This window comes from Wyeomyia smithii, chromosome 3 (genome assembly GCF_029784165.1).
Source record: "Wyeomyia smithii strain HCP4-BCI-WySm-NY-G18 chromosome 3, ASM2978416v1, whole genome shotgun sequence".
In the NCBI taxonomy this organism is placed as follows: Eukaryota; Metazoa; Arthropoda; class Insecta; order Diptera; family Culicidae; genus Wyeomyia; species Wyeomyia smithii.
This window is the reverse complement of record NC_073696.1, coordinates 25743644-25755857: the sequence shown is the minus strand read 5'-3', so window position 1 is coordinate 25755857 and position 12214 is coordinate 25743644. Positions and strand designations below refer to the sequence as shown.

Below are 12214 nucleotides of genomic sequence, written 5' to 3'. Positions count from 1 at the left end.
ATCTTCAATAACAATTTAACCGTCTCCCATAAGCTCGATAATCCTGCTTCTGTTTACGTCGCAGAATTAGCTGCAATTCAGTACACCCTAGGGATTATCGAAAAAATGCCCACGGACCATTATTTCATCTTTACGGACAGTCTCAGTTCCATTGAGGCTCTCCGATCGATGAAAGATGTTAAGCACTCTCCGTATTTCCTGGGGAAAATACGGGAACATCTGAGTGCTTTATCCGAAAAATCTACTCAGATTACCTTAGCGTGGGTCCCTTCTCACTGCTCGATACCGGGTAATGAGAAAGCGGACTCTTTGGCTAAGGTGGGCGCAACAAACGGTGATATTTATGAAAGACCAATTGCCTTTAATGAATTTTTCGCACTTGTACGTCAGAATACGATCATCAGTTGGCAAAATGCTTGGACCAGAGGGGAATTGGGAAGGTGGTTACATTCCATAATCCCCAAAGTATCGACGAACCCGTGGTTCAAGGGGTTGGATGTAGGTCGGGATTTCATTTGCGTGATGTCCCGGCTTATGTCCAATCACTATAGATTTGACGCGCTCCTCCGTCGTGTTGGGCTCGGGGAAAGTGGTATCTGTGCCTGTGGTGAAGGTTATCACGACATAGAGCATGTGGTTTGGTCATGCCCTGTACACCGTGACGCCAGGTCTAAATTAATAGCTTCCCTGCAGGCCGAGGGTAGACAGCCGGCTGTTCCTGTTCGTGATGTCTTGGCGAGCCGTGACCTATCCTACATGTCCCTTATATACGTTTTCCTGAAATCCATCCACGCCCCAGTCTAGTCCCGTTCCCCTCCGTCTACACCCAACAAAACGACAAGAACACGTTTGAACCTTAAGCACAAAACCAGCAACCAGACCCCGCACAACAGAACCAGGACCCAAGGACTACGAGCCTCTGTCCCAACTCAAGACATCGTGGCTCAGCAGAACGAATCCATACATGCCATTCGACGATTATCAGACGACCATTGAACAACAAAACACTGATTGGAAATCCCATGCTAGTTTTAAGTTAGACTTAATTTCAGCTCGTAGTCGGCAGCGAGGATAAAAAATTTGCTTTAGTTTTTAAGTCATCAGATATAATTGGCGCCGTTAAACATTAAATTGTATTTGTGCCGTGTCAAATAAATGTTATGTGAAGAAAAAAAAAAAAAAAAAAAGTGGTTTTCTCATTTTTTCGCTACTTTCAATCATTTAGACATAAAAATATCCTTTTTGAAAGACCTCAAGTCACCAGTGGGACGGTTTCAGCGAGAATTGCTCAGCTCTTATCTTATTTTATCGATGCTCTTAACCATATTTTAATTGGGTAATTTTTGAGCTTCCGCAATTTTTCCAAACATATTTTTTATTTTGTTCCAAAAATACCAATATTGGGGGGTTTGTGAGCGTTTTCTACAGTTTTAAATGGCTTCCCAGAAACCGGAAGTCGCCATCTTGGATTGAAAATGGCATCGAACATCATGTTTCGGTCTCTGGACACCAACTTCTGGCCTCCAAATATGACCAAAAACCCGAAAATCATCAAATTCTATTGGAAGGTTTCCATCATGTATGAAAATTTATGACTTTTGACCCACTCCTTCTTTAAGGGTGACCCCTCCCCCTATCCAATATTTCTATGACCACTTCCTTTGTACAAAGAATACGTATGCCAAGTTTGGTGGAAATTAATTTAGGCATTCAAGAGTTATGCTGGAACATACATACATACATACATACATACAAAACTTCTTATTTTTATAAATAGATAGATAGATAAGCCGTTGAGAGTAAAAGTGGTACATGTGCCATAAGTTTTTAAGCAAACGCAATAAACGAAAACACTCGAAAAGTAAATGATTTTTAACATTTTTTCCAACAATACGGTGCCTGGAAACAGAACAAGATTTGGTTGGGAAACTTGCACAAACTTTAATGGAAAAACATGTACCACTTTTGTTCTATGGGAAATAATGAAAACGTTGAGAACAAAAGTGGTACGTATCATAATCGGATTATCCTGGAGCTCTCCGTTTGTTTCTAAACCACTCTTTCACGATCAACCAGACGTAAGATGGTCTTTCATCGGGATCTGTGCTAAAGTGGCCACCAGATACCCTACCGTATAAGTGGGCAATTTAAAAAAGTGGTCATAGAGCTTCCCAGTTTTTTCGAAACTATTTCTGCAAGGTCAACTCTAAGGAAAATAATCTTTTGACCGAAATATGGTCCAAGGTGACCACCGGGAGGACTTCATAAGATGCGGAGTAAAAGAGATCAGTTTTCAGAAGTAATTCTAGATCTTCCCGATTTTCTGATTTGATCGAGGTATGATTCAAGGTGATCAATAGGTGGGACACCGGAAAATACAAAACTACCGTGTAGATTGCTAAGTAACAGTGTTACATAATGTACGCTATGTAACGTCACAGCGTTGCATAACATCACAGCGTTACGTCACACCATGGTGTTATGTAACGTAACATAATAACATACCGTCAGAGTGTTAAATAATGTCACAAACCCAACTTTGAGTATCTTTCGAGCATTTGCATTCTATTTGACCACTTGAAAGCTGTTTAGAAAAAAACTGGGAATATATTCGAAAATTGTTCTTTTTTACGGTAGCTTTGGATCTTTCGATGGGTCAGTTGTATGCGTAACTGCAACTTTCGAACCTTATTTTTATAACAAACCTTAGAGGTCTAGCTTACTGGTTTTCCAACTTTTGTCCACACCAACTGAACTCTCTTTCAGAATTCCATGAAACTTTATAGGTGTATAGTGCCGTTGGGTGCTGGAACTGTTATGCTTGGAACGCTAGTATAAGCCATACTAAATTGAGCAATTAGTATGCAAATACTTTGTTTAAATAAAAAAGGGCAGTTTTTGTTAACTATTAAAAATAAATCGATGTATCATAAAAATTGCGAGAGCTAGAGAAAACTTAACAATGAGCTATTAATAAATTGTCTAAATTTTCATCACACTACTTGATACTGTTTTTGATGGAGATGCATGGTCGTTTAGCAGCAAACACCTTTAACATTATTGGACATGAAAAAGTTTTTGTTAGAACACCGTTATTCCTTATTAGTTCAGAAGAGTTTTAGACAACTGAAATGTTTATCTTATAGCCCTCACTATTATTTAGGTACATCGATTCGAAAGAAAAAAATCTAAAAAATATTTTCAAACGTTGGCTCAACTAAATTTTCTGAAAAAGAATTATGCCAAGCTAATTAGTTTAGTAAGACCTATACTGCCGCTCATGGCAAGTCCGTCCCAATTGCATTTTTGTCAATTTTGAGTTTATTTATGGAATCAATTCCTTTTTATATCTACTTTCGATAAAACAAATATTTTTGAATACTTTGTTCTGAGGAACTGTGAAAAAATAGCAAGTCGGTTTGTCCCATAGCAAAAGTGATCGCAAGTCGGTTCCATTGCAAAAATCTTCGCAATTTAATCCCACAGACAATAATGATTATGAAAAATGTGATATTTACCACAACTTATGGTCTTCAGGTTTAGAATTGGATGTACCAAGTGATATTCGATAGGAGGTTTGATTAAATTTTACGCGTTCTACATCGTGTGGCTCTAGCTGATAGTACAATTTTTTCTTCAAGACAAAGTTTCCACCAGTAGCTTCTTTCAGCTGTTGTTTATTGACAGTGAACGCTTTTGGTGTGTCACTGTATTGTTAGTTAAAGCATTCTTTAGTGAATACTACTTTTCGTATTTTATCCGTATTTTATGTAAAGACGTGGGCAAGAATTGTTCAATTATTGTCGTGAATTTCGTTTTGAAGTATTTCTCAGTCATATTAAGTACTTCGGTACGCTACTTAGCTGTTTTTTAACGGAGCAAACATTTTCCTAAGCTATAGGTGTTCTTTCATATTTGCTTCCACTGCTACGTGAAAGCTGTCCGCCGTCACGAACGTGTGACCGCTCTCAGGAAAATTTAGAACAAGTTCCTACACCTAAATTGATTTTGAATTTATCAGTAGTATCAAATGTAAAAACAAAATCTAATTTTATTTTGAGCGGCGCAGTTGGTACATTGTGTTATGCTTCTCACAAAAAACTTGTTTAATGAAGCTCGAGAGAAGGTCATTTATGAATTGACCATCGATGGATTCATTCCAAACGCAAGCTATAGCACCGCCATCGATTTGCAGTAGTTTGTTTTTCATCACCGGTCGTAGCTGGCTATGGGACTGACTTGCTATCATTCTGGCTACGTACCGTAAAAGTAATCGCATGTGAGTCCCAGCTTATGATTTTCAACAAATTTTGATAAAGTTTCGGTGTTTATACAAGTTTTATGATGCAAAAGTGTTAGATTGTCATTGCAGTACTAAATTCTGTTGATGGTCTTGATTGAAAAAGCTTTTGAGTGCAAAATTTCACCTAAAGTGTTACGATTTTTAATTGCTGTTTTCTCATCAGCACCAAAACGCAAATGGGACGGACTTGCTATGAGCGGCAGTATACTGCCGGTAACCGCAAGTCAGTCCCATCTGTAAAAATATGAAATCGAGAAAACAGCTTCGAAAGATATTTTATTCCCGCTCGTTATCACTTGTTTAACATGAAATATTTTGACAATATTTATGCTAAAATATAGTTTGCATACTAGCCTGCACTTATTGCGTTGTAAAAACCACTGAAATCATTGATTTAATGATAAAAACCTTGAGTGTGACTGACTTGCCGTTACATTCTACATCGAAGAGAAAAGTAACCGCAAGTCAGTCACACTGCCATGTTGATGCTACATATAGTGCTTGTCAACGTCTTGCTATTCGTTGTCGTGGGAATCCGTCAATCCTTGGCAGATCGGAAGTGTATGTTCATGTGAACAGTTCCAAAAATGTCGATGTTGGAAAACCTCATGATGTACGGAACCGATAAAAGCTCATCCGGTGAGGATTCAGATGAAGAAACTGCAACCGGGACTGCAGTTGGTTCATCCGACAACAAATTTCAAGATAATCAAAACCCGTTGGAGGTTCGAGCATCACCTTTGGCGATATCTTGGAACGATTTCCTGGATTCTGATGGAAGCTTTTTCGATACTGAAAATTTTCCGGATAGACCAAGAAAATGGACTTGAACTCATATTAGCAGGAAATTGCTGCACATAAATTCATCACCATTTCAAACCAAAAAATAATCCCAATAATTGATAATTATTACTAGATAATTTATTTTCATATAAACGGTCATATCGAACTTCTCTTCTCCACCCCCATCCATTTTATTTTTTTAAATTGGAACTGACTTTCGTTTTTTTCCTCTGGGACTGACTTGCGGTTACTTTTCATAATGGGACAATTCGACTTGGTATTGATTTCACTTTTGTTGAACAAACCACTATTTTTAATCGGTACATCTGAAAATACACTCAATGATAGGCCAAAATCCGATTCTAACTCAAAACCTGCAAAATTACAGATGGGACTGACTTGCGGTTACCGGCAGTATACATCTACGAAGTTTTATTTGACTCTGAGAGAACTGCTACCAATGCCATGCCAACTAAATTATATCTGCATATTTTTGTTCAATGTTACTTGACTTTAATATCAACGTTTAAATTCTGTAATAATAATATTATTTTTCAGTTCTTTCTATCTTTTTTAAATTGTTAGCGTTGGCGTTCTTGAGGTGACCTAATATATGTAAGTACGAAGTTCATTTGATAAAAAAAAATTTCCGAAAACGTCTGTTATTTATGTTTTTATACTTTTATCGTTTGTGGGAAAAACTTACGTACTATTTGGGGAAAGTCAAATTTTTCGTAAGATTATCAATTGGAGCTTTAGCGAGTAGCGAGAACGATTTTTATCTTTCTCCTTTGGTATTACCTTCATGGAAAATGCCCTGCTATATATGTTACCAGAACTAAAAATACCAACATTAAATATTTATTAGCAAGCCAGCATACTCCAGAATAGCCCTCAATTTTCATCAAGAGAATTCAAGCCGGTTTAAAAAAAAGTAGATACTTTTTCAGACACCCGTTCAGTAAATACACAAAAAAATAATACACACACAAGAAAAAATATCATCATGTTAACGATGGTTTCACCATCATTTTCAACAAGTTTATCTGAGCGAACCGTTGTCATTTCGTCTGCTAATTGATGTACAATTACAGACTGTATTACTCACAAGAGACGACTCACAGTGGGACTGATTAACAAAAGAGCGAAGACGTTATTGGAGTTTTCTCGATAGAATTTTGGGTGACAATTATCCCGAAGACACCGTCCCACTGTGCGGCGCTTGTGAAAGACAAATTTTCCATACTTAGGCAATGTGACAAAGGAAAATCGATTAAATGTGGATGTACGTCACTGAGCATCCAACGAGATGGTATTGTGACGGAAACCGAAATACAAATAAATTAAGAATGATTGTGATAATCGAGTTTCCCTTTGCTGAGGTGGCCATGACTTCGAGCAAAAAAAAAAGACCAAGGAAGGCTCTTCAAAAGTAAAGATTGACACTCTTCGCCTACCTTGATCGACAACAACAACAATAAAAAGTGCGTAAGTGGTCAAAAATTTCCAATGACATTTCGAAACCAGCCAACTGGGAGCAGAATAAATGAAAAGGTCAGAAGCATGGCAACATCTTAAAGTGGCTTGCATGTTTCGCGCACTCCAACAACGGGCCACGTGAGAATATCCTTGTGCTACTGGCGTGGCAAGAAGCAAACAGAGGCGTGCATCGAATTCTTTCCATACTCGTTCCTTTGACGTGCATGTGGTTTTTCAGCCGTCATTCGTTTCTTTCCTTTCGATCCCTGCCCTAGGGCACATGAAAGTGGAACGTAAAAGTAAACGAAATTACATAACACCGTCATTCGTTAGCTTGCTTTTGTGTGATTGTTGTAGCAAACAGCAACCTACACAGGTGGCACTGGCGAGCAACCGAAAATCAATGGGTTGCTTTATGGACTTAATATTTGAAATCTCAAGCGAAGCTTTTCACATCGCAGCAGGTCTCGATTATCGACAAGAGGTCACATTCCTGCACGGGTAGAAGGAAATAGCCACACACTTTTCTACACTTAGGATTTTACCCTTTTTGTTAGTACCTCCCCTTACCCCCTCCTCCTTCCAAACTTACCTGTTTCTAGCTCCGAGACCGTCGTTGTATGGGGATGCTTCTTTCCGAAGATTCTTGTCCCCAAGGTGGTCACAGCGTCTGGCAGCTCCGCTGTCTCGGCATTGGGTTCGGCCTCTCTCTTCCATATTCCCGGAGCCATGTTGGTTTTTCTTCTTCGTTGGCTACACAGAAAGCACACACAGAGTCACATGAAACAATTATAAGGAGAGATTTTTTCCACGAATTTATCCTGACGACACTGAAATCGGAAAAATCAAAAGCCTTTTTCCACTCTACTCTACTTCTCCGCTTCACCACCCACCGACCAACTTGCCACGCTTGCTTGGTTAGAGGAAAAAAAGCTACTTCTGCGATTGCCCTTTCAATTTCCGTCAATTAATTAGATGACCTATATGGGAACGAAATGCGCCTACTGTGATTGCACACGGTAGCCAATTTTTCCATCATTTCAACCAACCAAACTGAACGGAAAAAAACCTTCCATTTTTCACCACACTAGCATGTATTACGAAATAAAACTAGTCCCGTACCAAGTTAGCTGCTGCTGCGAAGATTTTCGCTGGAAACAGAATAGAACTGCCCGTGGTCACCCACTGTAAATTTTCTGCTTACTATCCTATCCACTTGGAGAAAACACGAAAAAAATCCACCTCAACAACAACTGCCAGGGCAATTCATCTTCGATCTTGGGTTTTCGGGTTTTTCTGACACAATAGCGCTGTCGGGCTCACACTTTTCTACACTTTCGAACGCAATTTCAAGCTGAACGCTGCAGCCCAATCCGGGGAAAATCCAATTCGGCGAGCAGGAAAATTTTCACACCGTTCACCAAGATGGTAGCTTTTTCAAGTGAGTGGGAAAATCGATCGAGGAACGAGCGAGCGAAACGGAACGGTCCTCACAGCCGGAGTCGGTCGTCGCGATTGTAGGAAGCGACAGGAGCCAAAGCATGCGCAGCTCTCAGCAGCCCTCATGGAAGATGGGAAGGAGCGTTTCGTGCACTGTGCCAATGCGGGCCGGGTGGGCGTGTGGGCAATGGACGGGTAGAGCGAAAGAGAGGGTGAGCTTTCGGAATCGACAACAGTTTCCATGCGTGTAGCAAAGCTCGCTCCAAATTTTGAACATTTTTGACATTTGTCATGTTGGGTTGGGATGGGGGGCAGAGTTTGAGCGTAAGGCAGGAAAATGTTGTCAAAAATAGACGAAAGAGCTTTTCTAGCCGTGCTGGGAAGCAAACAAGAGAAGAGAGGAGTGAATTGAGAGGTAAATGCTCAGAGTAAGCTGAAAGCATGAATGAAAGCGCCCGATGAAAGACGACAACACCGTGTTTGACAGTTATCTATGTAGGTGCAAATGTCATCGTCATTAGAGGGGATTTGACTTTTATTGCTTTTACGGTTTGGGTATGTCTGGTGGACCCCAACTGGTGGTCCACCCAACTCACACAGCCGGAGTTGGAGTTGTTGAACAAGGGATTGAATTTTGCTGTTTCCCCTTCGTGCCCCCCTGTTGCCGATACAGTAAACAATATTGAAAGTGCCATTCAGTACAACAGTTTCGCATCTAAATCAGCAATTCGTCATGATGTTGAACGTTGTATGTCGAATGTAACACACGCACAGAAGAACGATAAACAGCTGAGTTTTGATGCATGGTGTACAATACGCCAGCTTAAGGCCCGTGATGTTGTATACTCTCGTGCCGATAAGGTGAATGCAGTGGTGATCATGGATAAACAAGATTACGATGCTCGCGTTTTAGATATGATCGCTGCTGGCCCGTACGAAGAGTACAAGTTTAAAAACGGGAAACCCAAAAATCCACTCAATACAATGACAGAAGAAGCTAACACTGTTCGGCAAAAGGTTGCGCGTCTGATGGGAGAGGATAAATTAGAACGTAAGTTTCATGTCCCCAACCCGAAAGTTGCGTCCTTGTATTGCCTGCCAAAAATCCATAAAAGTCCACTGGCGATGCGTCCTATATCGTCAAACATTTGCACACCGACGGAAAAAATGGCTGCATGGGTGGTGGACGAAATGAAAAATTACCCCGTAACACATGGTATGAGCGTTAAAAACTCCGTAGAACTGGTGGATTATCTTAAAGATGTAGAGATAAGAAGAGGTGAAGCTCTAGTTTCATTTGATGTCACTGCTCTGTTCCCCAGCGTACCAGTGACTGATGCATTGAACAGCTTGCGCAGACACCTAGAACGCAAGAAAGCACCACCCAATCACATCGAAGCATACCTGCTGATTACCGAAACCTGTATGAACCAAAACTTCTTTTCGTTCAGGGGGAGGTTTTACAGGCAAGTATTTGGGCTCAGTATGGGCAACAAGTTATCCCCACTTTTGGCAGACCTTTTTATGAGTGACTTTGAGGTGGCACTATCGACCGAGAAATACTTCCCTCGAGTGTGGAAACGCTATGTGGACGATATTTTTGCAGTCGTGAAAGAACGCTATCTTATACAAACACTCGAGTTGTTGAACTCCCGTCACAGAACGATAAAGTTTACGGTAGAGAACCGATGGGTCACTGCCATTCTTGGATCTGACGATAAAGAGAAACGGAGATAACACACTGAAATTCTCAATATACCGAAAACCAACAGCCACAGACAGATACATAACATCCGACTCTAACCATTACGGCGCCCAGAAGCAAGCAGCATTCCATTCTATGGCACACCGCCTATACAACATACCGATGGACAGAAAAGATTTTGAAACCGAGAGAAACAGGATACATAAAGCTGCTGAGTTGAATGGGTATGACAAAGACTTTGTAAACAAAATTCTCCGAAAACATCAACGGAAAAAACACAGGCTAAATTGCACAACACTAAAACCGGAAAAAGAAGAACAGCATAGAATCAGTCTTCCATTTTACCCAAAAATAACCAATCCCGTCCAATCCGTACTACAGAAACATGATTTCTATGCTGTTTACAAAAGTGAAAACACCTTGAAAGATCTGTTGTGCAATTCAAAAGACAAAGTACCCCCGGATAAAAAATCAGGTGTCTACCAAATCCCCTGCAAAAACTGCTCCGCGGTTTACATTGGCCAAACACGACGGAAATTAAAAGTGCGACTGCGAGAGCATAAGAATGCAGTTGACAACGATCGGGCTAATGAATCGAGCGTGGCAGCACACACCATATCCCAAAACCATGCCATCGACTGGGAAAATGCAAAATTATTAAAAAATGTACGAAAAACATCGAACCTAAACGCATGGGAATCAATGTACATCACCACCGCCGACAATCCATTAATGAATGAGGATGATCCCCCAATACTCTCTTCGCTCTTCCACCTGACGAAGCTGTAACAGTGGTGAAATTGTGATATATAGAAAACAACAACTACTATGCGCAACTAGTCGGACATCGTCCAGCTGATGGGCAAGATCGCTGCCCGAAACCGGTCGACTAAAAAGGTAAATCAAATTCCTTTTTTTTTTTTTTTTTTTTTTTTTTTTTGTAAGAACAATAAGTGTTGTGTCCTGTCTCTCGTCGCGTTTCCGTGAGTGATGTCTGGTGGAGGCGTTTGGTAAATGTTAACAGTAACGTAAAATAAATGATTCATGTTGTTTTTTTTTCTGGTAATGCACGGATTCATCAATTCTAATAAGTTTGGGTTCTGATTTCTTATTTTTTCATATACATGCGATTAGATTTTTCGATTTAAAAGTTGATAGATTTTATTTTGATCCTCAAATGTTTGTAATCCTGGCTTTAGAATTTTTTGTATTTTTGTTCTTGTACAGCGTTCATTCATGAAGAATGCTTCTATTTTCAATATTTTTACAGAGTGCTCGGACAACTTCAAAACTGAAACTGTCGCGATCTTTCATCGCTTCGCACTTCGATCCAACCCTCTCAATGCGATACGCAGCGGTCGAAGTGACACAGCCCTGTGCGTTGTCAACGCGAACTAAACGTCATATACGTCCAACGTCAAAAAAAGAGAAAGATTGTAGACTTAAAACGGAAACGTGTTCGATAAGCCTCAGGTACATCAAGCGAGTTAAAAAACTTCAATTTTTACTATAAATGAATAATTAGTTAACCCTAAAACTTACACCTAATAGTTAGACTATCTGAAACTTAAAAACTATTAGTATGGTGCGGAAAAGTAGTACGAAATAGTACGGAAAGTTGAAAGACACATAGTACGTAAAAAATATAGGTTAGTAACATGCAATATTTAAAGAAAACTTATGCTATCACAGTAAACTAAAATCATAGGTTGTGCTACATCCGCGGTTTAGAAGAAAGACAAGACTGCTCTGAACATCTAACAACAAAAAAATAAGTCCTACACGTGACATGCATAGTCCCCACTACATTAAACTAAAAGACACTAAACATAAGTTTTTGTTCATACCATATATACAATTATAAACCATATAAAATCAAACTATATAAACAACATGCAATCAAACTATAGATATATATAAAATCCATGCTACTACCATTCCTACAAATACTTATGTGTGTCATATATATATATATATATATATATATATATATATATATATATATATATATATATATATATATATATATATATATATATATATATATATATATATATATATATATATATATATATATATATATATATATATATATATATATATATATATATATATATATATATATATATATATATATATATATATATGGCAGAGCTGTATGCCACCACGGGTCGGTATTTGGCGATTACCGTAGGCCACGGAAGTGCTAACTGCAAGAACGCAGTCCCGGACCATCAGCGAGAGCTAGCCTAGGTTGTGGTGAGACTCAGGCATTGGGCCGCCGAATTCTCACAAAAGCCACATTATCCGGAAGCAGCTCTGACGGAGCGAATAGTGCCGCTCCCACCACCCAAATGCACTAATTCGCCCATTGGGATTGATGCCAGTAAGTTCCCAATTACGGTAACTGGTCGCAACGCCATATGATAAGAGTCGGATTTCGTTTTCGTACCACGATTCTGGGCTGGCACCTGCGCCGAGCTCCCTTAGTAAGGTCGTGTGAC

At 39.5% G+C, this 12214-nt stretch overlaps 2 protein-coding genes across 5 annotated transcripts in view; one reads left to right on the top strand and one right to left on the bottom strand.

Annotated features, from left to right (window-relative positions):
- Nucleotides 1-8083, bottom strand: part of LOC129730945 (synaptotagmin 1-like) — a 101749-nt gene extending 93666 nt beyond the window's left edge. For 2 of the 4 annotated variants that reach the window (XM_055690613.1, XM_055690615.1), the window contains exons 1-2: nucleotides 7688-8083; nucleotides 7158-7318 (exon numbers count right to left, since the gene is read on the bottom strand). In XM_055690613.1, coding sequence (XP_055546588.1) covers nucleotides 7158-7296 — 139 coding nt within the window. In that variant the 5' untranslated portion in view covers nucleotides 7297-7318; nucleotides 7688-8083. Of the gene's footprint in view, nucleotides 1-7157; nucleotides 7336-7687 lie in introns of those variants that run through there. The other 2 variants (XM_055690616.1, XM_055690614.1) reach the window with 2 other exon arrangements.
- Nucleotides 8084-8755: 672 nt separating this feature from the next.
- Nucleotides 8756-9742, top strand: LOC129728186 (uncharacterized). Its single transcript, XM_055686602.1, has one exon. The coding sequence runs from the start codon at nucleotides 8756-8758 to the stop codon at nucleotides 9740-9742; it is 987 nt and encodes a 328-aa protein (XP_055542577.1).
- Nucleotides 9743-12214: the final 2472 nt, after the last annotated feature.

Excerpts from the sequence above, each read along its gene's own strand:
- LOC129728186 (XM_055686602.1), top strand. The coding sequence starts at position 8,756 with ATGTCGAATGTAACACACGCACAGAAGAACGATAAACAGCTGAGTTTT.